Genomic DNA, 26774 nt, shown 5'->3' with positions numbered 1-26774 from the left:
GATGTTTAATTCTTGGCAATTAAACCAAATTTTAATATTTGTGGGACAACCATAAAAGACTATGCCAACAGGTTATGGCCTCTGAGCTGAAAGGATCATGGAATTGTGGGGTTACTGGTGAGGGGAAGAAGATATTAACAGTCTCAGAGAGAAAGACTAGAGAGAGGGGGAGAGAAAGTTAGAGAAACAGAACAAAGGAGCTATCTGAATCTCCAGCTTCCTGTGAACTCTGGAACAGATTGGAATGTAGGACCTGAATCCAAAGTAAAGGATGAATTTATGTGTGTATACTTGACCTACTTAAAATAAGACCATCTGAAGCAAGATGATATATGTACTATTGGGTTTACAAATGTATTTCAGCTACCAAAATTGTCTCTCTTACTTTTGCAAATAACAGATTACTTCAGTTTTGCATGAAAGGTATAATGCATCTATGTAAATAAGAGAGCAAAGAAATTTTCTAAATGCTTTTATTTTTTCAGCACAAATATTTCTGCACCTCTCAGACTCCTTTTGCTGGAAAAAGGAAAGCTAGTGATACATTTGGTAATGACATCTAAAAAATGTACTTTGGTGTATAGAGGTAATGATGTACTTTTTAGGTATGTTAATAATAAATTAAGGCTATAATTGTTGCCATATTCACGAGAAAATAATGAGTAGATTAGTCTCAGCAAAAAAAAAAAAATTGGTTTTGGAAGTGGATAAGCTGGGGATATCAACACTGAAAAAAATTAGCTTCATACATTCTACTATATGCGATTTTTTATTAATAATATTCAATTATAGAATGTAATAACTTGCACAGCACCTGACATATAGTAGGCATTCAGCAAATGTTTATTAAATTTTACTGCTTTTTAACACAGTAATTTTATTCAGTAATAATTTCTATAACTTGGATAAAAATAGAAATTTTTAAGAGATTTTTTTTGGGGGGGGGAGAAAAGAATATACCTTCTTTTCCCTAGAAAGTATATTCTTCTAGAGAAAATAGCAGCAGCAGGAGAGAGAAAAGTAAGTATGTATAAGTTCTAAAAAGTGATTCCAACTAGAATTATTCAGAGATGAACACTTTGACCCTGTCTGTATTTACAGTCCCTACTGACAAATGCTGTCAATATCCTCAGCCTTATTCTTTTTCTCTATTCTGGTTTTACAGAGATTAGGTCTCAAGTCACGGGAATCTCCATGTCCTTAAGTTGCTAAACTTTTCCTTCCTTCTTTTGCTCTTGCCTGGCTCAGAAGGACATGCCAGATGGTATAAGTGTTTCCTTTCCAGAGCTGAAGACAGGATCTGGGCTGTAGAGTCAATCAACAGACAAAGCCTTGATCTCAATGGCTTCTTGGCTCTCAGCTCACCTATTCTCAGGCAGCCTAAAGGCCTCTTGACAAACATGTTCTGATTAGCTGTTTGAGGTCCAGGTGCTTTGCACAAGCTCCTTTCTCCCACTGGGATATTATTAGGACATAACCAGGCTAGAAAGGTTGTGGGAAGCTTTGGAGGTAGGAGGGTAGGATCCAGAAAGGATTGCAATAAGGAAAAGGGAATTCCCTTTGGTGAACTCCAGAGTCCAAAGGTAGCCCTGAGCTGACTCTAGTTAGGAACCAAGGGTAGACTTGCTTGTTTGGTTCTTTGGCCCTTTTAGGCTCCCCATCTGGGACCAGGATGTGTATCAGGAAGGAAAACAACCTCAGGTGTGTCCTCTTATTTCTTTCAGCTTCCATCTAAACTTCAGCTTCCAGGCATCGCACTGTGGTTTTGGGTTGACTCTTGGGCTCCTCGGGTTTTTTATCCGTATTCTTTGATTCCTCATTAGGGTTGCTATCGTCGGCCTTCTCCTCCTTCACTACTTTAGTTTCTATCATTTCCTTCTGCTGGTTCTTGTTTGTAAAAGGGAAGGCCTTCACATACCTGTAGGCATAAACACAAAATTAAAGTGAGAGACTTCTATGTAACACATAGAACAACAGATAATGTTTTGTGATGGCCCATATTGGCATAGTACACTGGGTACTTTTATTTCAGAGAGATGCTAACACATGCACCCTCAAATACTTCAACCCATCCCCACCTGGATGGTTTCATTTAGATGGGACAGTAAGTTTACAGGCAAAACTTTAGGCTGGCCTTAACACCCTCTCATCAAAATCAAAGAATTGAAAATCAAATAAAGCATATCCATTTTTCCCTAGATGTCAATCTTTTCTTTTTATTTCTTGATATTCAAAGGGACAGCCATTGACCTATATCTAAAGGCCGGATAACATACAAGGGCTGAAATAATAGGAAACGTTGGGTGGTAGGGAGGACAGGTGAGGTGAGGGAGAACATTTACAGTATAAGAGGATTGCCATCTCCATTTGGACGAAGGAAATGTCGATAACAACCTTGGATAAACACAAGATGTGGATGTGACAAAGATGACGAGACTAACCATGTGCCAACAACCCCACCTTTTGACGTAGCAAACGGCGAGGCCAGCTGCAGCAGCAAAGAAGAGGAGCGCAAGCACCAGCAGGGTCGTGGGAACACCTGGGGGAGACAGAGACCACGCCTTGTTCCTCCATGTAGACATGACTGTGCACCGCTCTTCTAACGACCCATCCTTACACGTGATGGAGACCACAGACAGAGCAGAAGAGCCTTCTCTGTGACCACACAGGGGCCACTTAGGGCATTGGGCCCACATGAGCTTCTTTGCTTCCTGCCTATAGAATCCTTGGCCTTGCCTCACGCTCTCTCTACTCTATAAGTTGCAATATGGCAGAGTCCATTTCCTCTCTGTGGCCTTGAGATGACAAGTTTGGAGCAAATCAAGTGTAAGACCCTTTAAATAGGAAAACCAACTTGCTAATCATAGGCATTTAAGGTGTGTATATGTACTTTAAAAACTTCTGCATATGAATAGATAGTAATTTATTCTGAAAGGTCTTTGCATTTTAAAAGTGAAGCTATTTTAGACTCATGATTTTTAGTTTAATCATTAAGGTTCTTTAGAGACCTCAAGTTCTAGGACTTTATGAAATTTGAATTTGCATTAAGCTTTTATTTGTATTTGTCAGGTCCTGAGTGCCCAATCTGGATACAGGCTAGTTTCTATGTATTGTCTGCTACACACACACACACACACACACACACACACACACACACACACACTCTCTCTCTTTCTCTCTCTCTCTCTCTCTCTCTCTCTAACACATACACATAATGCAGACAGAAAGTTTTTACCTCCAAACCCAACAGGTTCATTCTTGAATGCCACTTTATTTTCAATATACGATTCAGTTTCTGTAGATATGGTGCTCGTTTCCATAAAAGCTTCCGTTATGCAAATTAATTTTCTTTTCCGTGGAATAGAAGTGGAAGCCAGAGCAGGAGCCACAGTGGGTGTAGTAGAGTCAGGTCCCTCAGTAGACAACGCTGAGTGTGTACTCTCACTGGCAATCATTTCTGTGGTGTATGTTGCAGTTTCCGTGTCTAATATGGGATCATCGGTGGTGATAATTTCTGGAAAGCATGAGTTAACCCAGGTATCTGTCCGGGGAGGGAAAAGTGAAATAAGAAGGAAGTATTGCAATAGCCTCCTAATGGGTCTGCCTGTCTCTAGTCTTACTCTCCTCCAATCCCTTTATACAGCAGCTGGAATGGTCTTACAAAAATGTAAATATAATCATATCACTTCTTCCTTTAGAATCCTTCCCTGACTGCCTGTACTGCACAGCCTATAAGGCCTTCCATGATCTGGTCCCTGCTGACATGGCCAGCCTCACCTGATCGGTCTTTCTCTCATTCCCCCTGCCATGCTAGAATTCCTTCAGCTCTTTGATATGCTTTCTCTAACATCCAAACCTTTGACCTGGATGCTTTCTTCACCTGTAAGACTCTTTGCCCCTCTTTATTTAGCTCTTCCTTGTCCCTCAGGTCTCAGACTGAATATCTCTTTCTTAGGCAGACTTGAAGACCAGATTGGATCCCTAGACATACATTCTTGTACCTCCTTGTACTTCCCTTGTCATGATTCTTGCTACACTGCTCCCCACTGGACTGTGAGCTCCCTGGAAGCAGGATTCCTGTCTGTCTTGGTCATCATGGTATGTGCAATGTGGCTGGCACATAATACATGCTCAATATTTGATGTCTAAAGGAAGGAATGAGGGGACTTTCCTGGTGGCACAGTGGTTGGGAATCCACCTGCCAATGCAGGGGACACGGGTTCCATCCCCTGTCCGGGAAGATCCCACATGCCATGGAGCAACTAAGCCCGTGAGCCACAACTACTGAAGCCGGCGTGCCTGGAGTCTGTGCTCCGCAATAAGAGAAGCCACTGCAATGAGAAACCCGTTCATGGCAATGAGGAGTGGCCCCCGCTTGCCGCATCTAGGGAAAGCCCGTGCACAGCAACGAAGACCCGAAGCAGCCAAATATAAATAAATAAAATAAATAAATTTATAAAAAAAAAAAGAAAAAAATAAACGAAGGAAGGAAAAGTGAAATGAAGAAAGGAGTAGATGGGGAGACCAAATATACACACATGACACCACTTGAGGACAAAGATCTACTAAAACCAGATTTCTCTGTGCTCATCAAAAAAAAAAATTTCTTTTAAAGGAGGTGGGAGACAGGGGAGGGATGTAGGTTTGCTCTCCAATCTGTTGAATGTGGTAGAGAGGAAACTAGTATTTGTTGAACATCTTGCTCTGAGCCAACCATGGCACTTCATTAAACAATTTTATAAAACTCTCATTTATACAGGAAGAAACTGAAATTCAGAGAAATTGAATAACTTGCCTAAAATCACGTAGCCAGTAAATGGCAGAGCCATGCAATATATTACAATATGCATTTGCATCTCTTTTAAATCTCTAGTTATTTGTGATGGGGGTAGCAGCAGCTGGAATGTTAGCCATGAAGAAAAAGTTATTCTATTATTTTTGAAAATTAAGTAAAAGTTACCAACCAAGGTCATGGTAAACATGATAAAACATTTTGACCCCACATGCATTCAGTCAATATTTTACACTATTCATTTCATTTTGAAAAGACCTCTATTCAAATAGGCATCATCCTTGACCTCTGCCCTGGACTTTGGAAGGCAGCTATGCTCACCACTATACCACAAATGCCGCCCTGGGTTCTTACCTACATTTCCCGTTCTAAAGCATGTGCTATATACTTCCTTCAAAAAAATGAACATTTTTTAATATCAGGGGCAAAGTATACTGAACACGATATACTGCGCTGGGAACTGAGAATACAGAGACAAATAAGGGATGATTCCTGTTTCCAAGAGGACAGAAGTATTTTGATGAGGCTAGGGGGCGATAACTGGGGATTCACAGAGCAGACGGCATGAGCAGGATGTGGAGGGTTAATGCGCTCATTCAACAAATATTTATTGAGCTCCATCTCTGTGCCAGGTGCTGTGCTAGATGCTAGGGATGTGGTGCAAATAAGACCAATTCCTTGCTCATAAGGGCTTATATGTTATTGGAAAGAAGGATAGAGACAATAAAATAAAAAAAAATAAGCCAGAAATTTCAGAGGATGATAAATGTTGAGAAGATACTTAAACAGGATAAGGATCAAACTGGAAGGGGCAGGAATGGGGACAGATACTTTGGATAAGGTGATAAGAGTAAGTCTCTTTGGGGAGGTGATACTTAAGCTGAAACCTGAATGATGAAAAGTAGCAAGTCATTGAAGATCTAGGGCAAAAGCATTCCAAGTAAAGAGAACAGGAAGTTCAAGAGCCTGAAGTTGAATAATCTCAGCATGTTTGATGACTAGAAGGCTGGTATGGCTGGAATAGAGCTCCAGGTCATCTAGTATGGAAGAGGGAATAGGATATCCCAGTCAATAAGAACAGCGTGACCCAAGAATCCAGAAGTTTGAAAGTGTAGGTACGTCAGAAAATGACAAGGAGCACAATGTGGCTGGCGTGTAGGGTGTGTGTATGATGGGGAGCATGAAAAACTGCAAGTAGGAGATGAGACTGGGAAGATAGGTTGGAGCCAGTATATCAAGAGTCATAATTGCCATGGTAAAGAATTTGGAATTTATTCTGTAGGAGAAGGAATTTTCAACTGGGGGCAGCAAACCTTCCGAGTGATATACAGAAGTTCTCATATGTGCCCAGTTTTACATGCAAAAGTCTTCAGAGTGCACATCAGATTCTCTCATAGGAAGCCACCCAAGGCTGTGGAGAAGAGGAGGGACGTAATCATCAGAGGAGGTGTGTGGAGGATGAAATAGAGATGGGAGAAAGGGCAACCAGGAGCCAAGAAGGAGATTATTGCAATTGCACAAAAATAGGAGAACACAAAAGTATCTGGAATTCTAAAACTTGTATCTTAGAGATCTTCTAGAGAAAGGTGGTTCTCAACTCTGGCTGTGGGTTAGAATCATCTGGGGAACTTTTAAAAAATACTCATGTGAAGGACCCACCCTGAGCCTGGTATATTACTGACGTGTGGTCATCACCAGGGAAGGTGACGTGGAAGTGGCAGGGCTCAAGGTTTAAATCCTGGCTCTGTCCCTTATTGACCGTTGCCACAGCAAATCACACTCTAAGCATCAGCTACTTCTCCTGGAAAGTAGAAGTGGTACACTTGTATCGTTTCACTGAGGATCAATGAGACAGTAAATGTGTAGGGCCTAGCAGAATCTATGGCATAATCTGTAATATCTGTAAGAATTAGTTTCCTTTGCCTCTCTGTTCATTAAGTGTAGCCAGGAAGGCCGCCACGTGAGGGAGCAACGGCAATCTGATCCTGTGGTCCCTTACTGGTCGGGGGCACAATGTGTCTCACCTGGAAGTGTTAGGACCTGGCTCTCCTTCCCTCCAAACTACAAGTATAATTTCTCTAGAATGTGCCAAATGCTTTGATGGATATTAAACACAGAGTGGTTGGTGTCCAAGAGGAAAGATAGGAGGCAGGGGTATAGAAAGGATGCCTGAAGAAGACGGTACTTGAGACTTGAATAAAGAACACAAGTTAGCCAGGTGATGAAGAGGACGGGCATTGTGGCAGAGGGAACAGCATGAAACAGGTGGTGCACGCCGAGCACAAGAAGCACTTTGGTCTGATTCCCAAAGCTCACAAAGACAGCAGTTAAGAAAGACAATTAGGATAAGGTTTGGGGTCAGGTTTAGGGTTACTGTGATCCTCAGAGCTCACAAGATAGCAATAAAAAAGAAAGTTACAAAAACAAAGAAGCATAGGGTAAGTTTAGGTTAGTGTGAAGATGAGGGCTAGGGTAACTCTGTTCCTCACAAAGATGGCAGACAGAAGCAGGTGAACCTGATTTATTCCAAAATGATAACATAACCACACAGGGTAGCAAATTTTCTCAGGTCACTTTTGTACACAATTCTCTGACAGTACATCCTTAGAGGGATGTCTTCTGAGGATTAAAAGAAATGCAAAGGAATTGCAAATTCCATTCAGTAGGTTTATTATTCCCAATAATGCTGTTTTTATAATTTTGAAATTATTGTAGGATAAGAAAATATATTATTTATTGGGAACAAGAATTTTCCATATAAGAGAAAAAACATGCAAGTATAGAACAAAGTAAACAAAGAAAAAACTTGAATTGTTAAATTTGAGTTGGAAATATCAATGCAAATGCAATATATATATGTATATTTTTTCCTAGCTGCCCACTAAAAAGGACTGAGAAGCAATGAAAATGAGAGCAGTAATGAGAACAACTTGCATGCAGATCTTGGTTTCGAATCAACATTCTCTATTAAAAAGAACCAAGGTCCCTTGGAGAAATAAATGGCTGATTCCATGTGTGGGATAAAGAAAGTACAAAGTGAGCCTGGGACATGTTATCAAGCCAGAAAGCAATGACTTGCTCAAATACTAATGGGACGAAAACAAAAGTCAACTAGAAGGGGCTCCCACTCGCCAAATTTGGGACAATTTGAGCATCAGAAAGAATAATAATTGTAAAATTGATTATAACATATTGAACACAGAGTAAGTAAAATGCTACCATGTCCATAGTAGTATAAAGGGGAGGGAGGAGATATGTGTGTGTGTGTGTGTGTGTGTGTGTGTGTGTGTGTGTGTGTGAGAGAGAGAGAGAGAGAGACAGAGAGAGACAGAGAGAGACAGAGAGGGAGAAAGAGAGAGAGAGATTCTTCTTTATCAAAGAATGCCAGCTAACAAATGTAGAAGGAAGAATAGATTTAGAAAATTATCATTTTGCAGTCCTGCATATAATAATTGATTCCAGCTAGGATCATCAATGTCTGCTTGAACTATTAGGTAAAAGATGATTGGGGGGGGTCAGACTATTAGCATGGTGCCAAAATATCACACTATAGGTTACCTCCTCATTGCAAAGGGGAAAACATACCTGAGTTCATCAGAGGTCTGGCAGTCACCGTCTTATTCAAATGATCAAAGTTAGCATGTAATAGTGGGACATACTTACATTAAGGGCCTTTTGTTGGGATATGATCTAAAGTACACAATATCATCTATCAAGTATTTTTGTCAAACCTAGTGAACATGAATCTAATCAAGCCTCTACACCTAACTTTAAGTATATAGGAAGCGCAGGGAATGGAAACACAAGTTAAATGAAACCACGGGGAAACACGTAAATCCAAGTCATCTCCCCTGACTCCTTTTCATTTAGTCCATAGGGCTGGGTGTCCTATCATTGCATTGACAGCTGGCAGGAAGGCCAGGAAGTTAAAAGGCCAGGCCATTTGACCGTCAGGGACTGGCCGTCAGATGAGCAAGCATGCAAACCACCAATTCCACAGCCAAAAGTGATAGGCGGCAGAGGCAAGGGGAGGAGGATGGTGAAAAAAATATGGGAAGAAGCTTATGGTCCAGTCTTGACTTGGCCTCTAGCTGACTGTAAGACTTTGAATAAGGCAAACCTCCATTCTGAGCTACAGTCGTTTCATCCATGAAGTGAGGGAAGTGGACAAAGTCTCTTTCACGGCCCTTCCTGGGCCAAGGCTCCCTGGTTCACAGAACCGCTTGGACCTTATGCTGCCTTTGGGCAACAGAACACTGCTGGTGCCCTTTTATCTCTTGGATCTTAGAGAATGACCACTGAGCCATCTGACCTTTAGAAGGTCAGATTTATGAGTATGTGTGAAGAGTAATAAATCAGACAGAGGTTCTTATGGTAAAGTGAGAACAAGTGTTTAGTCAAAGAAAAACTTTCTGAGAAGTTACTTAGGTAAAGCACTTGGGCTAAGGCCGCCAAGGTCTCCCAACAAGGTTAAAAGGATGACTGTGAGCAAATCAGTTCTATTTTCTAGCTTTAATTCCTTCCTTCATAAAATGAAAATTGGGTCTTGTTCTTAAAAACATCTAATGTAGCATCTGAATTTCCACTCCTGTAAAGGAATGTGGGATAAAGGAAAGAGTTAGATCTGTGTGTGAATCTTCATAGTAAGGAGACCTTAGACGAATGTACTTGTGTCCTCTGAAGCTAAGCTTTTTCATCTGCAAAATACGGATGATAAAGCACACCTCCTATGGAGATTGTCAAGGTTCAGCGAGATAACTTAGTACCTTGCTTTGTCCATAGTGGATGTTTCCTTCCCTTCGTCCTGTTTATCTTGTAGGATGAAGGCGGGGTGGGTAATGGAGCCTCCAGGGATGCCCTCTCCCTATGTTGCCGATCTGTCATATTTTCTCTAACTTTTTGCTCTGAGAGGGACACCTCTACCCTGGTCAAAGAGGCAGTCTTGGGAGGATTCAGTGGCCATCACCATGATTGCTTCTGCTGCTGCTGAGGGTTACTCTTCTCAGAATGGTTATAGAGCTATTGAAATCCAGACAAAACATGCCATGTGGAGAGCCTGCAGATCTGACTCACCAGATGAGTTGTGACAATAGGCCCTGTGCTGTTGGTTGAGTGAACTTCTCCAAATCAGGACGCCCACCCCATTCTTCCCACACTTGGGGTTCTGGATAATCCGGGGGATGACCACGAACTGATTTTTAACCCATCCATAGCTGTAACAGAATACACATGAACTGAGTGGATGCATTGATCTCTGTTGCTGAACAAGAACACAGAGCCAAAAGAGCTCCCACAGTGTTTGTGAATCCAGCTGTTTCTCACCTGCAAGTCTCAAAGCCAGATTTCCATGCTGCTTCAACCTGTTCTTTGCTGGCCAGAGTTAGTCCTACGAGCCTACAGGCCTCCTGGGCTTCTGTGAAATTCAGCTGCGGGTGTGTCCTTTTGTTCACAAGAGTGACTCCCATGATTCTGCATGGTCCTGAGATGGAAAGCTCTGCAAAGGAATCACATAGGCCCTCAGTGTGCTGCTGTCCTTGCCCCTAGCCCTCAGGCTCTCCTTCCTAGTAGAGCATCATTGTCTCAAAGCAGCAGCTGGGATTGAAGTTTAGAAATAATAGGACACAGACCAGACATTTTCCACAAGGACACCCTGCTGGGTTAGGTAGGTGCTTGCCCGGATCCAGGCTGTACCTCTCACCAGGTCCGAGTCCATCGTCCCTCACTGCACTCAGGTTCCTTGTTCATTACATGGAGGCTTTGGCTACCAGTTCCTGGGGTGCAGTCTAGGGGATGCAGCTTCTGCAAACCTTTTTGGAGTCTATAAAATGAAGGGTCTGAGACTTTGAGAAAGATAGAATCCAGGGCTCTGGTTAACAGAATAGTGAACAAGACTCCAATGTCTGTTGGGGACAGCACTATTTCTGAGATGGGCTGAAAAATGTTGCACTTGGTATAATAGAAAGTGAACCTTCTCTGACCATTGGGGGGCAGGCTTACTCAGAAGTTCCTAGAGGAGTCAGATAGTAAAGCTTGCATGGCAGAGAAACTAAATAAAGGAAGCAGACTTTGAAAGTCAGACCTGGATTTGAATCTAGTCTGTGTCGCTTGCTGGCTCTGTGAATTTAGGCTGGTTACTTCATCTCTTCGAGCCTCAGTTTCCACATTTAGAAAATTGAAAGAATAACAGTATCTATTGTATAGGGTGGTGAAAGTTAAATGAGTTAATTCAAATAAAAATGCAGGCTTCCCTGGTGGCGCAGTGGGCTTCCCTGGTGGCGCAGTGGTTGAGAGTCTGCCTGCCAATGCAGGGGACACGGGTTCGAGCCCTGGTCTGGGAGGGTCCCACGTGCCGCGGAGCAACTGGGCCCGTGAGCCACAACTACTGAGCCTGCGTGTCTGGAGCCTGTGCTCCGCAACAAGAGAGGCGGCGATGGTGAGAGGCCCGTGCACCGCGATGAAGGGTGGCCCCCACTTGCCACAACCAGAGAAAGCCCTCGCACAGAAACGAAGACCCAACACAGCCATAAATAAATAAATAAATTTAAAAAAAATGCTTAGCATAGTGCCGGTCACACAGTAGGCACTCAATAAATCATAACATAGTATCGTTACCTTCAAAGCACTTTGGTTTTAGTCTGCTAATGACTGATCTCCCTAGGGAAGCTGAAGCAGTTGAACAGTTAAGATGTGAATAATATCTTACTCAAAATCTAACAGATCTGAGAGTTCTTTTGATCCCTTCTCTCTGGGTTCTGGGATTTATAGACCTGTATGAAATTGCAAATTTGCATTGCATTTTGGTACTTTGTTCCAACTGGGCTTCATCCACAAAAGTTCATAAAAGGGCGTTTCAATCTCCCAAGTAATTGCTTGAACACAGATCTGTGCACTGGATTCCTAGTCAAATGCTTTGACCACTGTCTAAGGTGGTATTTAAATTTAAAGGAAGTTTCTTCTTGCAAACATGGAAGGAGCATTTCTAAGTCCCCCATGTGACCTTGCTGTGGAGCAGGGGGCTGGGGGAAGGGAAATGAATATGACGTATGGTATTTATGGAGAGCCTTGTTTGCTTCCAGACCCTGCTCTCACCAAAAGAGAGACCAGAGAGCCAACACCCAATATGAGTGTTTGTGACAGAACAGCCTCTTATGACTGTGTGCACTAATACCTACGCCAACACTGATATTAATACTAATGTCAATGTTAATTCCAACTTCTATCACCTGTAGATGCCACTCTGTGCCAAACCCTGTCTGTTTTGACAGAAAATTGAGGTTCAGGGAGATTAAGTAACTTTCCCGAGCCCAAGGATATACAGCAACTAGGTGGCAGTTTGGGGGCACAAACCCAATTATGATTGATACTAAAACCTCAGTTCTTAACTAGGACACTGTTCTGCTTCCCACTGTGCAATGGGGGGGGGGGGGAAGATGAACACACACACAAACACACATATACACACACACACCACTAGAGCTGAACTCTCGGAACACACCATTTGTCCTGGAATTTGGCCCATTTCACTCATAAGCTTGCTATGGCTGCTTCTTTGGGAATACCTGTAGAGAAGGTATATTAATTACACTGTAATGTGGTCTTGATACTCTCATCATACATCATTTTTACTCTAAATATTATTGTTATGAGTAATGATAGACCTATTCTTGGCAATAGACCTATTCTTGGCAATAGACCTAGCTTTGAATATTTCTTCTACTGTTAATTGGCTGTGGGACCTTGGGCAAGTTAGCCCAAGTTATGGTTATATCTTCTTTACAGAATTTTTGTCAGAATTTTAAAATTATATAACTTGTACCTAGTGGAGCCTGGGTCCACAGTAGGCAGTCAACAAATATTCATAGATTTTATGCTTTCCTGTTTAAGGACAAAAACAGGGAGCTGGAATCCAAGTGATATTCGAGTAACCCCTTCCTCAAGCTTTCTTAGGAAACAACAAGCATAGCAGAAACAGTATATACCTAGGAATCAGAGCTGAATTCAAACCCAAGCTTTATTATTTACTGCCTTCATGACATTAGGCAAGTTGCTTGGCCTCACTGAGCCTGTTCCTTCATCTATAAAGTGTCTTCTTAAGAAATATATATATACATTTCTTATATATATTTTATATACTATGTATAGTACATAAAAATAGGCCCTCAAAAATACTAGCGCCCATCCTCATCCACTCACCTTCATCAACCACCTTTTCCCTAATCATGGCTCTGTATAACTTTCAGTTGTTTCCAAAATTTCAATTCCCTTAGGAAAATTTTGCCATTATTGAGGATGGTCCAAAGACTGCTGAGTCAATGTCAAAGAACAATTTCCATAATAGTTTGAGGATTAATGGCAGTATTTGGGGGAAAAGTGAATAGTCTCCCCAGGGAGATGTCAAAGAGGGCCAAACTTATTTGAAAGTAACAGTTCTGGTATTTGAAAAAAAAAATCAACCATATTAACTCTAACCTCCCTCATAAAATGGAATATGACAATATCGGAATCAACTCTAGATGCCTGTTCCCGACATATTTTATACCTCAGGGCATCTTCCAACAGAGGAACACATAATTTTCCTTTTAAAGTGCTCATATTTTCATTTGCCCAGAGCAGCCATGAGTGATTTGTGGTTACAATTTTGTCTTGCCTACAGTGCAGAATGAGGTTACCATTTAGGCAGCTCAAAAGCCCAGGAATCATTTCAAGTCATTCCTTTGGTAGGGAGCTGATGACTAATTTTCAGACCTACATTTTCACAGATATTTTTCAGTTAATTTGCTATTTACTGCATATTAAAAACGTAAGCATTCCATGATAGTACAGTAAAACTAAAAATAATGATACTGACACTTCCAAAAATATAAAACAGGCCAATATTCTGTGAAAGTTAACCATTTTCCCCAGGCTAGGTGATTGCTTAAAATTTTTCACAATCATGCCTTTGCTTCTTCAATGAAACATTTTTTAAAACAAGTGATTTCTCCTCAATGTTCTGTTTCAAAATATTCTCATAAAAATATCCCATAACCAAAAATAAAAGTCAAGATAACATAAAGGTAAATGAGAATCATTTTGGTGAAGTTGACAACATGGTGAAAATATTTCTGGCAGAGCAATACTACCAATGAGATCTTCTGTCGACACTGAGCGCCATTCCACCCCAGAAATTCAGTCAAGAACTTAATAGTCCTAGGACAATTTGCAAGATCTTGCCTTGCCTCAGGTTGGCAATCTGGTAAGAAACCTACCTTCTGTGCGGAGAGAGCCTTGGACCAGGAGCCTTGTGGTCCAGATAGAGGCAAGAAGCAACACCAGGCTGAAGTACTTGGCCATTGTGCCAGCCCCTTCAGAGCCAGAGGAGCACCTCAGATGGGCACCAGCAGTATCAGAGGCAGACGATCACCAGTCTGGATGGAGACTTCTGGAAGTAAGTGGGGGCCCACACGGCTCCACTTCATAACTGAGACATCCGGATTTCCCTGCTTTCAAGCTTCTGACTTGTCAAGGTCACTAGGGGAAATGAGTGACGTCCCTTGAATGCCCAGGCTGTACTTTGTGGATGGCTTTCTGGAAAATTTAGCTAATGCTGACTCAGAAAACACACAAACGAGGAAGGCAGATAGCACAGGGTGAACTGCTGAAGGTTTCCCCAATTCCCATATTCCCTGCCCCCACCTACCTCCCCCGCCAGCTCGGTTCTTACCCGGTTCATTGTTGACTGTGGAGCCCGATCATTTATATACTCTTAGGAATGCCTCTGTCTCTAAAGGAGACTGAGCATGGATTGTGCTGCTTTTCCTCCCACTATCAGTGGGGTTTTTTTTTTCCAACTGCATATCCTTGTGATCTGTGGGGGAATGAGGCTGAGGCTCATGAAAATGAATGATTATTTAAATACCAAGGACAGAGTCCTCATGCTTCCCTTCAGGATTTCTTTATATGTTTGCAATTTCTACCCCGCTACAGGTGATTCCTGCTTCAAAGAAACCAGACACATTAAAATTCATGCAAAACATGACTAGGGGGGCAATTTACAAAATCAGTCATTTAATGCTTTACAATAGTGGTCACCACAGGGGTCCTTTATATAATAACTCTCTCTTTGATAACTTCTCATATTCTGGTAGGTGAAAATTCAATTTAGACTTCCTCTTTTTTGTTTGATGAATGTGAGATTTATCTGCACTGTGTACAAGCTGTCTGCACTCTCTGTTTCCCCTGCTAGAGTTTCAGTGGTTTATCTTCCATGGCAATTATGGAAATCTGGCTTGAGAGTAATGCCTTGGGCAAAGGGTTATTAGTTTTCTCCAAAAGGAATGTCATTTATAGGAATAGTGTATGGATAACTAGTTCTTTCCCGTACAAAAGTTATTGGTCATAAAGTTAGATGTTGGTGTGGAAGATACCAATAATGAAAGGAGAATCTGCTCTGCACAAACATAGAGAGCTTCTAAGGGACCAGGGGAATATCCCTTAAATAGCTGTAGTTTAGGGCTTCCCTGGTGGCGCAGTGGTTGAGAATCTGCCTGCCAATGCAGGGCACACGGGTTCGAACCCTGGTCTGGGAAGATCCCACATGCCGCGGAGCAACTAGGCCCGTGAGCCACAATTACTGAGCCTGCGCGTCTGGAGCCTGTGCTCCGCAACAAGAGAGGCCGCGATAGTGAGAGGCCCGCGCACCGCGATGAAGAGTGGCCCCCGCTCGCCGCAACTGGAGAAAGCCCTCGCACAGAAACGAAGACCCAACACAGCTAAAAATAAATAAATAAATTTATTTAAAAAAAAAAATAGCTGCAGTTTAGACCTCATTACTTGGGTGAGCACAAGACCTAGGCTACGGAGACCTCAGAAATATACATGACTCCCCTATCACCATGGAGCCAGACAGACAGCAAAGCAGAAATTGTGTTCTCTTCGTCATTATCCTTAAAGCTAGCATCACACCTGAAGGACAGTTAGCCTTCAAGCATTTGCTAAAGTATTACAAAAAGGAAGAAGGAAGGAAGACAGGAAGGGAAAAAAAGAACCAGAAAGGGTCTCCCTACTGAAAGTCAACCGCACCATGTAACATAAGAGGAGTGATGTCTCACGTTCAAAAGTTCCAGGGATTGGGTTAGGGGGTACATCTTGAGAGGAGGCATTTTAGAAATTTTGCCAACCACAGTTACCTACCTTTGATTAGATCCCGATTCTGCTTTCTAGGAGAAACTCCCACGTCCCATGTCCACCTTCATTGGATAGAATCTTCCTTGGCCACATTTGTAGTGGGAATTAGGGAGTACGGGCTCCTTGGGGGTAGCACAGCTTGTACAATCTGCTTTCTGCTGATATAAGCTTAGGATCCCAAAAGTTGTTTTCTAACTTAACAATCAAAGGAGTTTTTAGTCCTGGCTTGTATCTCTGTACAATAAATACAATTCCCTCACAAACTTAGGTTTCTGATCTATTTGCTTCCATTTGATTCCATGTGCAATGATCACACCCCAAATCCTTTCCCAGTCACAATTCTCAAGATGTATTTCTTTTTCTCAGCCCTATGCTCCCCCCTCTCTAATTCAGTGGTGGCTACCCTGAGTTCATTAGAAACCACAGATGGAAGGGCCATATTCTTAATCTGGCCTTTACCATAGGGCTGCTCTGATCTGAATTCAGCTGAAAAGTTTTATTGCTTCTTTTTCACTCAAGTGCTTTTCAGTCTGTTTGGGGTTTAGAAGCAGTCAGGTTTTCTAAGCCTCAATCTAAGAACTCTATATCCTTTTTCCTTTCTGTTTCCAAATAGCCATTTCTTTCCCAAGTACTTCTTTTTCTTGCAATACCTCTCAAAAGGCAGCCAATAAAGGTTCACACACTCCAACGCTCTGATTCTTTCCAGCTACTTCTCCTAGAGCTATAGGCTGCCCATGGACTGTCTTTCAAGTTACCATGGGTACGATTTTACCAAATATTTTTGTTTTCTTCACAACATAGGTCACCATATTTCTAGTCCCTGATATCAGTGTTCTGGTTTCCTACCACTTGACTGCTAAGCCAGGGTCTCATATTTTGAAAATTTGTTGTTGAAGTACCCTGTTTCTGGTTCTGTAGGCATTAGTTGGGGTAGGCTAATGGCTATAACAAACATTCCTGAATTTCAGTGGCTTAATATACTACAATTTTATTTCTTGCTCATGTCACAGTTGAATTCTGTGAGCACCCATTCAAAGACTTAGCTTCCACCTGGTGGTCCCACCAACTTCTTGGGCCTCAGGTCCTCAACTGAATGCTCTGAATTTGGCAGGCAGAAGGGGGAATATAGAGGATATAAAGTACTGGGCAGGAGAGTCTATGTAGGAAATTGGATCTGGAAGGTCCGCATTCCCTTGCCCCTAGCTGCAAGAAAAGACTAAAACATATAACTAGGGACTTCCCTGGTGGTCCAGTGGTTAAGACTTCGCCTTCCAATGCAGGGGGTGCAGGTTCGATCCCTGGTCGGGGAGCTAGGATCCCACATGCCTCGTGGCCAAAAAACCAAATCATGAAACAGAAGCAATATTGTAACAAATTCAACAAAGACTTTAAAAATGGTCCACACTGAAAAAAATCTTAAAAAAAAATAGATGTGGAAATCAGACTGGTGAAAACTTAACACTCTCTATCACAGCAAAATGTATGAATTAAAACAAAAAACAAGAAACAACAACAACAAAAAAAACGTAGGCCAGGAAGATACAGGAAACTAGGATCAGGAATGAGGACGAGGAGAGGAACTGATCCAGCCCCTGGGAGGGAGCCCACAGTGACCCGAGGGCTGGGGACTTCTGGGAGGCACTGTTATCCGAAAGTAGATTCTAATTCAGGGTTGGGCAAGGTTGTGGCCCAGCTCCACAAAATGAGGAGGCATTCAGCTGCTGCCAAAGGTTTGGAAATGTGCTTTTATTTTCAAACTCAGGTATGTGACACTCTATATTTCAAGGCTAGCACACCTGTGTGAGGTTTAACAACATTAGGAGCTGACAGCCAGTGATACACAAATCCAGCATCTCCCTCTCCACTTACTCGGCCAGGCTGTACACAGGGAGCAATACAGAGAGTCCTAGGGCCAAGCAGAAATGTCAGACCTCAGAGGCATTTTGAAGGGAACTTTTATTTCAGATCAATATCACTGTTGGAAATACAGGGCCTGTTTCTGTCCATTTCACTGCTGCTTTGGCAACAGTTCCAATTGCCTCAGGTCATCTTTGCTTTTCTTGAAGAAATACCTAGGAGTCTGTTTTCAGGAATACCCGTGGTTACTCTTTTGCTCCTTCTCGTTCTCAACCTCCCTTTACTCACAGAGTCGTTTGGCTGAGGGCCTGGTCTGGAAACATCCTTGCAGGCCTTTCTGTGGAGCAGCTGGAGGGTCAAGAGGTCACTGCAGCTCCTCTCCTGGCCTTTGTCTCAATAGGAAACAAAGGTGGGAACCCTGTGACCAAGTGGGCGATGGGCCAGCTCAGCCTGGTCCTTCTTCACGGGAGGCTGAGACTGGATGTTGCCAGCCTAGAGTCCTGCCCCACAGCCAGCCTCTCTGGAGCTCCATTTGTATCCTGTACTTGGCTTTGAGGGCCTAAACGTCCTCCAGTGTATCCAGTCCCCCTGGAAGAGGCAGGGCAAACCACCCATCCATGCAGCCAAAGTCCATCTGCCGTGATCTGCACCTCTTTACCTTAATGGCACATCCTTGGTCAACCCTGGCTTGGGCTTCTCTCACAGTGGTTTTCTAGCCACTGGAAAGGATACCCCCCTTAAAACAACAGGTGGTTTTTACAGTGGGGCCTAACCTAGGTGGGTCTTTCTGAAAGGAGAGGGTGCATCAAGCCTGGCCCTTGAGCTTGGAAATGTTGTTGCTAATCAGGTCACAGAGTAGACTGAAAAATACTGGAATAAGTCGAGGCTAATAAAGATGTTATTTTTTTCATTGAGTTGGTGGTGGTGATGATGCTGGTGTCGGGAAGTATGCAGAACGTCAGCTGTTCCCAGACTGCTCTCCACCCCCCTGAATGCTCACTTGTTCTTTTGACCAACATTTAATGATACCCTCCCAAGCATCAGCCACCATGCTAGGCGCTTACCCAGAGAATGGGTAAGACATGGTTCTTGTCTTTGAGGAAAAATGCTAGGAAAGGCAGACCCATAAATAAGTTATTCTGATACACTATAGTCATGGTCATTAGTAGTAGTAATGAAAATGTTTAAAAAGTGCCAGAAAGCACAGAGAAGGGTGTGACCTATTATGTGGGGTATGGTGGGGAGTTGGAGGGAGGCCATTAAAGGTGTATGGAGGGGATGATTTTTGCACTTGGTCCTAAGGTGTGACCAGAAGAAAAGAGGAGAGCGGCAGAAGAAAAACTAGTGAGAGAAAACAATTTAGTCTGGGAACCAGAAATGGCTTGGAGTGGCTGAAGGGCCACTCAGGGGAGTGGGACTGGAATGTAAGATGTCCAGTTAGGAGACCTCTGGAAGAGGCAATTTAGTGCAGGGGTTGAGAGCACAGCCCCTGGGGCCAGTCTGGCTGGGTTTGACTTCCAGCTCCATGATTTACTAACTGGGTATCCTTGGCAAGTTACTTTGCGTTTTTTGTGCTTCAGTTTCCTTATCTGAAAATGGGAAGAGTCATAGTTTTTTCTTTTTCTTGAGGACTCAATGAATGAATCCCTATATAATATACCTAAGACAGTGTTTGGCTCATAGTAAGTTCTATATGAGTGTCAGAAACAAAAACAAATGTCAACAGCAAAACAAAAACAACAGCAAAGCCACCACCATAAAACCCACACAGAAACCAGCACCCCCCCAGAACTGATGAGGCAAGAAGGCAGGTAGCGGCTGTCAAGGTGGAGCGAGAAGTCCAGCTGGAGGTGGGATGCACTCTCAGTTTTCTGCTAAACAATGGGAATGCTCTGAGACCTACACTTTGGTTGGAAATCCCATCGAAACTGGGACACTGCAGTGGAGATGCACACTCGCACGTGGGCACAGCGAAGCTGAAAGTGCATCGTGTCTCCTCTTTCCCCCTGAGAGGCGGGTTAACTGCTCTCAACCAGAGACAACAAAGAGGGGATAGACTGTGCTCTACAGCAGCTCAGAATTAGCCCTGGAAATAGAGACCAGCAAGTTCGCCATGGAAGCCATGAGTTTTCAGTGTTTCTCAAACATCTTAAGTCCACGTGGAAAGCTCACTGAACAGGTGCCTAGTGGCTGCCCCACACCTAGGGAAAATCTGTGGGTTGGCTTTCACCCGAACACACACCCAGAGCACACGTTTGGAGGGTAGTTGGCTTCGTGCATGTGTGTGCTGTGTGTGTGTGTGCTCTGTGTATGTGTACAGAGGAATATATGTTAATTTACATCTTCCCATTTCATTTCAAGCACTGAGCTAAAAATCAGCCTAAATGTTTTTCTGAGAAAACTTTCTGACTTCTGTAAAGAGAAACTCTGATTGCAAAGGGGAGAAGGGAAGGCTGAAGGAGAGTCAGTAAGAATGAGATGGGAAATGGGAAGGTATTCACGTGCGACTCCAAATTCCAGGTCTGATCCTTGGGGGCAGAGTCAGCCTTTAGACACAATCTTTCCTGATTTCCGATCGATGGCAGAGAGGAAAATGGGGAGGGGGAGTGGGCTTCGCACTGTCGCCTGTAAGGAAGGTGTTTTGTTTCTCCCCAGCCATCTGAGCTGGTGCAGGCAACTGTCCCTTCCGCTGGAGTTCCCTGGTGAAGGCCACTTCTTTGTCCACTGATGCTTTTTGTTGATCATCCAAGAACATCAGTTACTGTGTGTGAATAGCTCCCATAGGGGTGCCGAGTGTGAAAGAGCCCCTGCTTGTTCCCCTGACGGCAGCAGTGGTGTGCCCACGCCCGGGCCTGACACATCATGCTTGGGGAAAGGGCAGCAGGCTGTGTGCTGGAGCAGGGCACTGGCTGGGTGTCGGGTTTCCTACTGCTCTGTAGGCTGCTCATGCTGGAGTCCTGAGCTCCACCATGAGTCCCTTTGGGCTGCCGAGCAAGTGGATTTCCCAAGGGGCCCGTCGGCCTGCTCCACACAAGAGTTATAGGAACCGTAGAGCCCCAGCACAACAGTCAAGACCAGCATTGCTGCGGCCATCATCCAGACGACTTGCCAGTGCCGACAGAGTTTGGGATACATGACTTGTAGGAAATGAACCAATTCTTCAAGTTTGCTGTCAAATGAAAAACATAGGTGGAGGGTTTAGTATATTGGGCACATATACGATGCCCAGAACTTCCATCTGGAATACTCTCCATGTTGTCTTGAGCCGTGGTTCTCAAACTCAGCTGTGCATAGAGTTGTTTGGCAGCAATTATTCAAAATACCCCAGGTCTACTGAATAAGAATCTCCAAAGGTATGGTCTAAGAATCTATAGTTTAAAATTTTTCCCCAGGTGATTTTGATGCCACCAGTCTATAGCCTTTATATTGGGAGAGTCTAGGCTAGAACACTCTACTTATTTGTGTGATCATTCATCCATTCGCACATGCCCTCATCTACTCATGAGATGGTCATTGATATCTGAACTCTCCCAAGCCCCAAGATACCAGGTTGGCTGACCCATTCTCCCATGCATCCAGACAGGACCAACAGCTTTTCTGCACTTAGTGGTATCAGTGATCAGTTCCGAGTTCTAACCCGTCCCCCGCCTCCGTGTTCAGATGCATAATTTGTTGTCCTCAGTTCCACATCTGACTGTATCTAGAGTGGAAGGACTGTGATAAACTCCTAGAAGACTCTCAATGTCGAGTAATAAATTACTCGACAACTAATTCAAGGAACCAGATCAACCTCAAGAGCTCACTTCAAACTGTCCCAGGGGCCTCCAGAGGACCCGTAGCCTCCAGCAACCTCTGGGTGACTTATTCAAGATGTTTTCTCAGCCCTATTAATCTTCATTCCCAAATAACCCCTCCTCCACTTTCTCTGCCCTCTCCACACTTTTCTCTTCCCTCTCAACTCTCTCTTTTCTCTCTTCCCTCCTTCCCTTTCATCCATCTCTCTCTGTTTTTTTGCCTGCTTCACTCCACTTTTCCCTCTTCCTCTTTTCCCAACTGCCTTTCAATTTTTCCACTCTTTTTTGTGGCCCCTTGAAAAGACATTTGGTCAGATGGTCTGCTTTGAAGAGTCCATTCTTAGAGCTCTCTGGAGAAGCCTTGGACACATTCATTAAGCTAGAATTTCTTCCTGTTTCTAATCCCGGATCTATTTTAAAAAATAACAATGAGAATACTGAGGATCACCAAATGGAAGAGGTGAGAAAAGGGACATGAGGGCTTTCTGAAGATCCTGAGGCTCACACAGACACTGAAATATGCAGACCATTTGCTGAGAAGCAGAGAGCTCTAATTCAGAGCTAGGTGCCTGACAGTGGTACAGAGACTCAACACATACTCTCCGTAGAAAGGGGTCAGATGCTCAGAGTGCCTGCCTTGGATGCTAAAGCACTGGTTGGTTTCTCTTCCATGTGGGACCCACTGATGATTGTTTCAGGAACAATTAAGCAAAGCAAAACAGTGAGTACATGAGCTGAGGTGAAAATCATTGGCTACTTTCACAACTGTTGGGGAGAGAGAATTTGGAAATGGAAGCTTAGTTTCTTTCGGCCACATTTAGTTTCTTTAATTTCTATTCAGATACAACTGGATGCTAAGACACAGTCTTTCTTTTGGGCTGTATTTCTGTGCTCCAAAACAAGCTGCTGGAGCAGGGAGAATCCCACTCTCACTCCATCCTTAAGTGTGCTGGCAAAGGAGGAGGGCAAGATCTGGCTTCGTGACCCTTAGCTGGTTACCCATTTCCAGCCTACAAAAGCTGTTAGAAATGGAATTAGATTAGAAATAGAATTCCTTTGGAAATCAATTTTTGGTTGTTCTGAGTTCTACCTACTCCTCCATTGGGAAGGGTGAGGTTGCTGCCCCCTCACCTGGGCCTGGAGAGAGGGGCTTTGGAGATGCTGCTTGGCGAGCTCGATATGTTGCAATTTGGGGGCACAGTGAGTAGATTGTGCGTGACTCCCACCTGAGAGATGTGAAGAGTGAGAATCTTGCTGAACTGCTTGGTGGCATCAGAGCAGGGGGCCACGATATGGAAAACCATCCTCCCACCACTAGTGGGTCAAAGGTGCATATTTCACCTTAACTGGATGTAGTCAGGAGAAGGAGGGCTGGCATGGGATGTCATAGACCCTGCCCGGAAATGCTACCTAGAAGCTGAGCATGGAAGGTGCACTTCCAGCTGCCCAAGGACTGAGAGAGGGATTTTAAGTAGCTGGCCAGAAGAGCTGCATTCGACCTCATAAAGGGACCTGCAGTTGAGAGATCCTCAGAAATGGTGTGAACATGTGTGCGCTGGGGGGTAGGAGGGGTGGTTTTCTCTGAAGGTCCCATAAAACACCACACTGAACAAAACCAGAAGGTCAACCTTAAATCCCTGCTAAGGCCTGGAACCTGCTCACAATAAGACCAGTCAGGTAATACCTTTCCTGCCCTTAATCTCCACCCCATTTCCCAATGTTAGCTCTGGAGAGGTCAGGCACTGCATTAGCAAAGCTGGGGTGGAGGGCAGGAGTGACAGAGAGCAAGAAGTCAGCTCTGTCTCCACTATAGGCTTCCTTCCTGAAGCAGAGTGGAGCTGGAGGCGAGGGGGTATGGGGAGAAGTTCAGGCTTTTGACTATTTCAGGGAATTGGCCATTTTCATTACTGAAATGAGGTTATTCTTCGGACTTAAACTTGACCAGAGGACTTCTATTTTCTGAGAGTTATTGGAAGAGTAAAGGAGTCTGCCTAATATCATCTTAACCCCAAAAAGCCAGTGTGAACAGACAGTGGGAGAAAAGACAACAGTTCCCTGTTGCATCTTATGAGTCTCACTTGTTCCATGCATTACCTAAATGTCAGAAGACTGTGTTCTGTGTTTTAATATGGTTAAGATATTGGGTTGATTCACCCAAAGTTCATTTAAGCTGATCCTCCAGAAAGTAATATTGACAACAGATTATATTATTACATATTATTATAATAGAGGAGAGATTCAGATAAAAAGACTCTAGTGTTTGTTGTTGAATCTCTTAAATAAGGGGTCAGCTGATGGGGTTAGCCCAGTGTTTTTAAAATGCACTAAGTAGGACATGGAACTTTTAATAACCTTAGACCTTGCTTGTTAGTGAGATGCCAAAATTTCATGGGGGGCATCATGCTTGAGTACAGGTGCCTATAGGCAACTGTGTATGTAAGGGATTTGAGAATGAATGGATTGCCTGGCACTGAACACAACAGCTCTCGGGGCTAGTCTGGCTTTGGTGACAGGTGAGGAAGGGACCCTGTAACTGTGGGTGGGCGGTTTCTATGATAGCAGTGTCTGTCGTTACGGAGAAGATGATGCCACACTGCTGGGCCTGAACAGGTGAAGCTACACCATGTGCTGAAGGCCGAGGACCCATCTCAGGACTGTGCTGATGCCTGGTATCCACCACCTGAGGTACAGGCACGTTCATAAGACCAAGAAGTGAATCTGAGAGGGAGCAGAAGTTGGGAAAGAGAACGAGGCCTTTCCGGATCAGCAGGACCAAGAGGATACTCTTGGACGATGGATGCAAAGGGCGGCCATTGCCATGTGCTGCTGACCAGGAGCTGGACAGAGGGGAAGCCGGACACAGGCTCACTTCCTCTGGGATTTCACGAAATGGGAGGGACAATCTCCCAAGATCAAATTAGCTAGATAAGGATTCCAGCCCTGTGCTTTGTAAACCAGACTGTTTATGTTCCATGTACTCTCTCTGTTCAGTTCTCTTTTGTTCTTTCTCAGTGTTTGGAAGGGTTAGAAGTCCCAGCCTGTGTTTCTGTTTTGAAGGGAGACAAAGAAAGGGCTGAAGTCCAGGCCTGGGCTTGACTGCATGAAAGGAGAGAAGACAGTCTGGTGGCCTGGAAAACAAGAGCAGAGGACACCCAGGAGGGACAGAAGTCCAAGAAGGATAGGAACCAGCCGCTTGGAGTAGGGACTGTGCTTTCATTGTGAAAACTGGGCTTCTCTCCTTGGGGGAGGTGGTGTGCCCTTGCACAGGTTTGTTTCCAGCAGTGAAGCCCTTTCTCCAGCTCTCCCCTTGAACACTGGGGTTGACTCATGCAGGCTGATACCTCTCACTCTGGTTGAATCTTCCACCAACTAGGCTCTACTGGTCATTCCTATGTGTTTTGAAGCACATCCATCTCACTTCTAATCCACATTTTATTACCTTATTCATTGGGTGCATGTGATTTCCAGAGTCTGCCAGCAATGAGGCACAGACACATACCCTGTCCCAAAGGTAGCAGCTGATTAGATTAATTGATCATTGTTGGCTGAAGCCATCCTGGACCCCAAGGTAACCTGGGAGTCTAAAAACAATGATTTTGGTGAAGTGTTCCAAGTTTGCGGTAACTACATTTTAAGAAATCAAAATTCAAGACTTCTGGTTTGAATGTACTAACAGAGATAAGAGGGCCAGATATAAGAAATTGGGGCCTTCCGTTAAAATCCAGGACGTCGCTATGTCGCTAAATCCATAGGGCACAGGTAGGGCAAGATGCAGGATCTACATTACCTTTATCTACTGTTACATATATCTTTCATGATTTAGTGGAAAATGCACTTGAAATATAAAGTATATTAAAAAGGAAAAATCCAAGTTTTCCAAACCAAAGTGAAAACAACGTCCAGACGACCAAACTTGTTTGATCACCATGGAAGGAACCTGTTGGACACTACCTTTGGCACAAAGTTGAGTTCATCCCCTACCTCCCTGTGTTCTCTCTGTCCCAGCTCCCCTCTAGGGCTTCAGGCCAACTTCCTTGACCTTGGCTCTTTCATGGGAATGGTTGGGCAATGAGCTAACTGTGGTCCCTTGCATTTTCTCAGCTCCTGAGAGCTGCTGGTTGCTGCCGGCCCAGCCCTTGACAACCCCTGACCCCTCAGCTCTTGCAAACGTCCTCTTATTAACTATTTGGGCTCTTTGGGATTTCCTTTGCCTCCTCCTCCAACATGAGTGCCCTCTTGGTTTCTGTTGGCTGTTCACTTGGGCCCTAGACCCACAACTGCCCTGGACTGGCGCCTCCAGGGATGTTGTGCAATGAAATGAATTGGGACCCATTTCAGCAATGGCGAGGGCTCCAACCTGCTTCTCTGCTCCTTTTCCTCTTCCTCAGTTTCTTCTGCCTCTTCAGCTTCCTCAGGGCTCTCGGTCTTCTGTTCTTCTTCCTCCTTCAGGTCTTGAAGCTCCTTGGTCTTCTTTAGACCTTCCTGGTATCTGGGAGGCAACAACGAACAATTGAGTCTGGAAAGGCCAGGGGCGGAGCATCCTTTCCTGAGTTGCTAGAGGAGGCACTGAGCACCTCTGATGATTACGCACTCACTTCCTGTGGTTCCACACAATAGGAAAAAGCTGGGAAGCTCCACCGCATCCCACGGTGGCTCCTGTCAGGATGATTTCCCCTCACCCCTCGGCCATTCTTCCTGTTTATGTGAAAGTGTGACAAAAGAGACAGGGAAAAAACATGGGTGCAGAGTCTCCTGGCTGGATTCTTCTACAAACCATTTGGGAGGGCTAAGGACTGCATGCTAGGGACTGTGTGGCCTTGGAGCCTCAGCTCCTCCCCTGTAACAAGGAGAGGCTGGCACCCATTGCACGGATGTTGGAACATTTTGAGGAAGTGCCAGGCATATGGCTTGACCTAGGGAAGGTGACACCTGTCACACAGGCTTGTTGGGAAGCTTTGTGAAAGTGAGAGGCACACAGGTTCACAGTAAATGTTCACAAAGCTGCTGGAAGCATTCACTCCCCTGCATTCTAAGTACAGAGGACAGGTGTGGGTGAAAAGACAGGCTTTCCAAGAGAAACCCTCTGACTTCCTTCTCCCAGGTTTAATATTACCCTGAACATACTTTTTGCTTGTCCTACAGCTGAGTGTTTAAGGCTAGCACAG

At 44.0% G+C, this 26774-nt stretch overlaps 2 protein-coding genes and 1 pseudogene across 6 annotated transcripts in view; 1 reads left to right on the top strand and 2 right to left on the bottom strand.

Moving 5' to 3' along the window:
* LOC309605602 (large ribosomal subunit protein eL42 pseudogene) overlaps positions 1 to 26774 on the top strand; it is a 621562-nt pseudogene that overhangs the window by 422093 nt on the left and 172695 nt on the right. The gene's annotated exons all lie outside the window — the stretch shown is intronic.
* On the bottom strand, positions 460 to 14439 carry LYVE1 (lymphatic vessel endothelial hyaluronan receptor 1). The gene is made up of 6 exons (XM_082341634.1): positions 14041 to 14439; positions 10115 to 10286; positions 9866 to 10005; positions 3236 to 3541; positions 2461 to 2539; positions 460 to 1918 (listed from the first exon to the last, which is right to left on the bottom strand). Exons 1-6 carry the CDS (start codon positions 14123 to 14125, stop codon positions 1732 to 1734), a joined length of 969 nt encoding a protein of 322 aa, XP_082197760.1. The 5' UTR covers positions 14126 to 14439; the 3' UTR covers positions 460 to 1731.
* Positions 17686 to 26774, bottom strand: part of IRAG1 (inositol 1,4,5-triphosphate receptor associated 1) — a 149301-nt gene continuing 140212 nt past the window's right edge. For all 4 annotated transcript variants that reach the window (XM_082341467.1, XM_082341469.1, XM_082341466.1 and 1 more), the window contains 2 exons: positions 25967 to 26098; positions 17686 to 20984 (listed from right to left, as the gene is read on the bottom strand). In XM_082341467.1, the coding sequence (XP_082197593.1) occupies positions 20741 to 20984; positions 25967 to 26098 (376 nt within the window). In that variant the 3' untranslated portion in view covers positions 17686 to 20740. The remainder of the gene's footprint in view (positions 20985 to 25966; positions 26099 to 26774) is intronic.

The sequence above is a fragment of the Balaenoptera borealis genome (genome assembly GCF_965194805.1).
Source record: "Balaenoptera borealis genome assembly, chromosome: 11".
NCBI lineage: Eukaryota > Metazoa > Chordata > Mammalia > Artiodactyla > Balaenopteridae > Balaenoptera > Balaenoptera borealis.
Note: the sequence above shows the minus strand (reverse complement) of the source record. Positions and strands in the feature narration are given on the sequence as shown.

Bases quoted from the DNA above. Each gene is read 5' to 3' on its own strand.
- LYVE1 (XM_082341634.1), bottom strand. From the start codon at position 14,125: ATGGCCAAGTACTTCAGCCTGGTGTTGCTTCTTGCCTCTATCTGGACC. The intron at 10,287-14,040 runs GTAGGTTTCTTA...ATTCCTTTGCAG, and splicing joins AGGCTCTCTCCGCACAGAAG to AGCTTTCCATCTCAGGACCA. The intron at 2,540-3,235 runs GTAAAAACTTTC...TGTCTCCCCCAG, and splicing joins TGAACCTGTTGGGTTTGGAG to GTGTTCCCACGACCCTGCTG.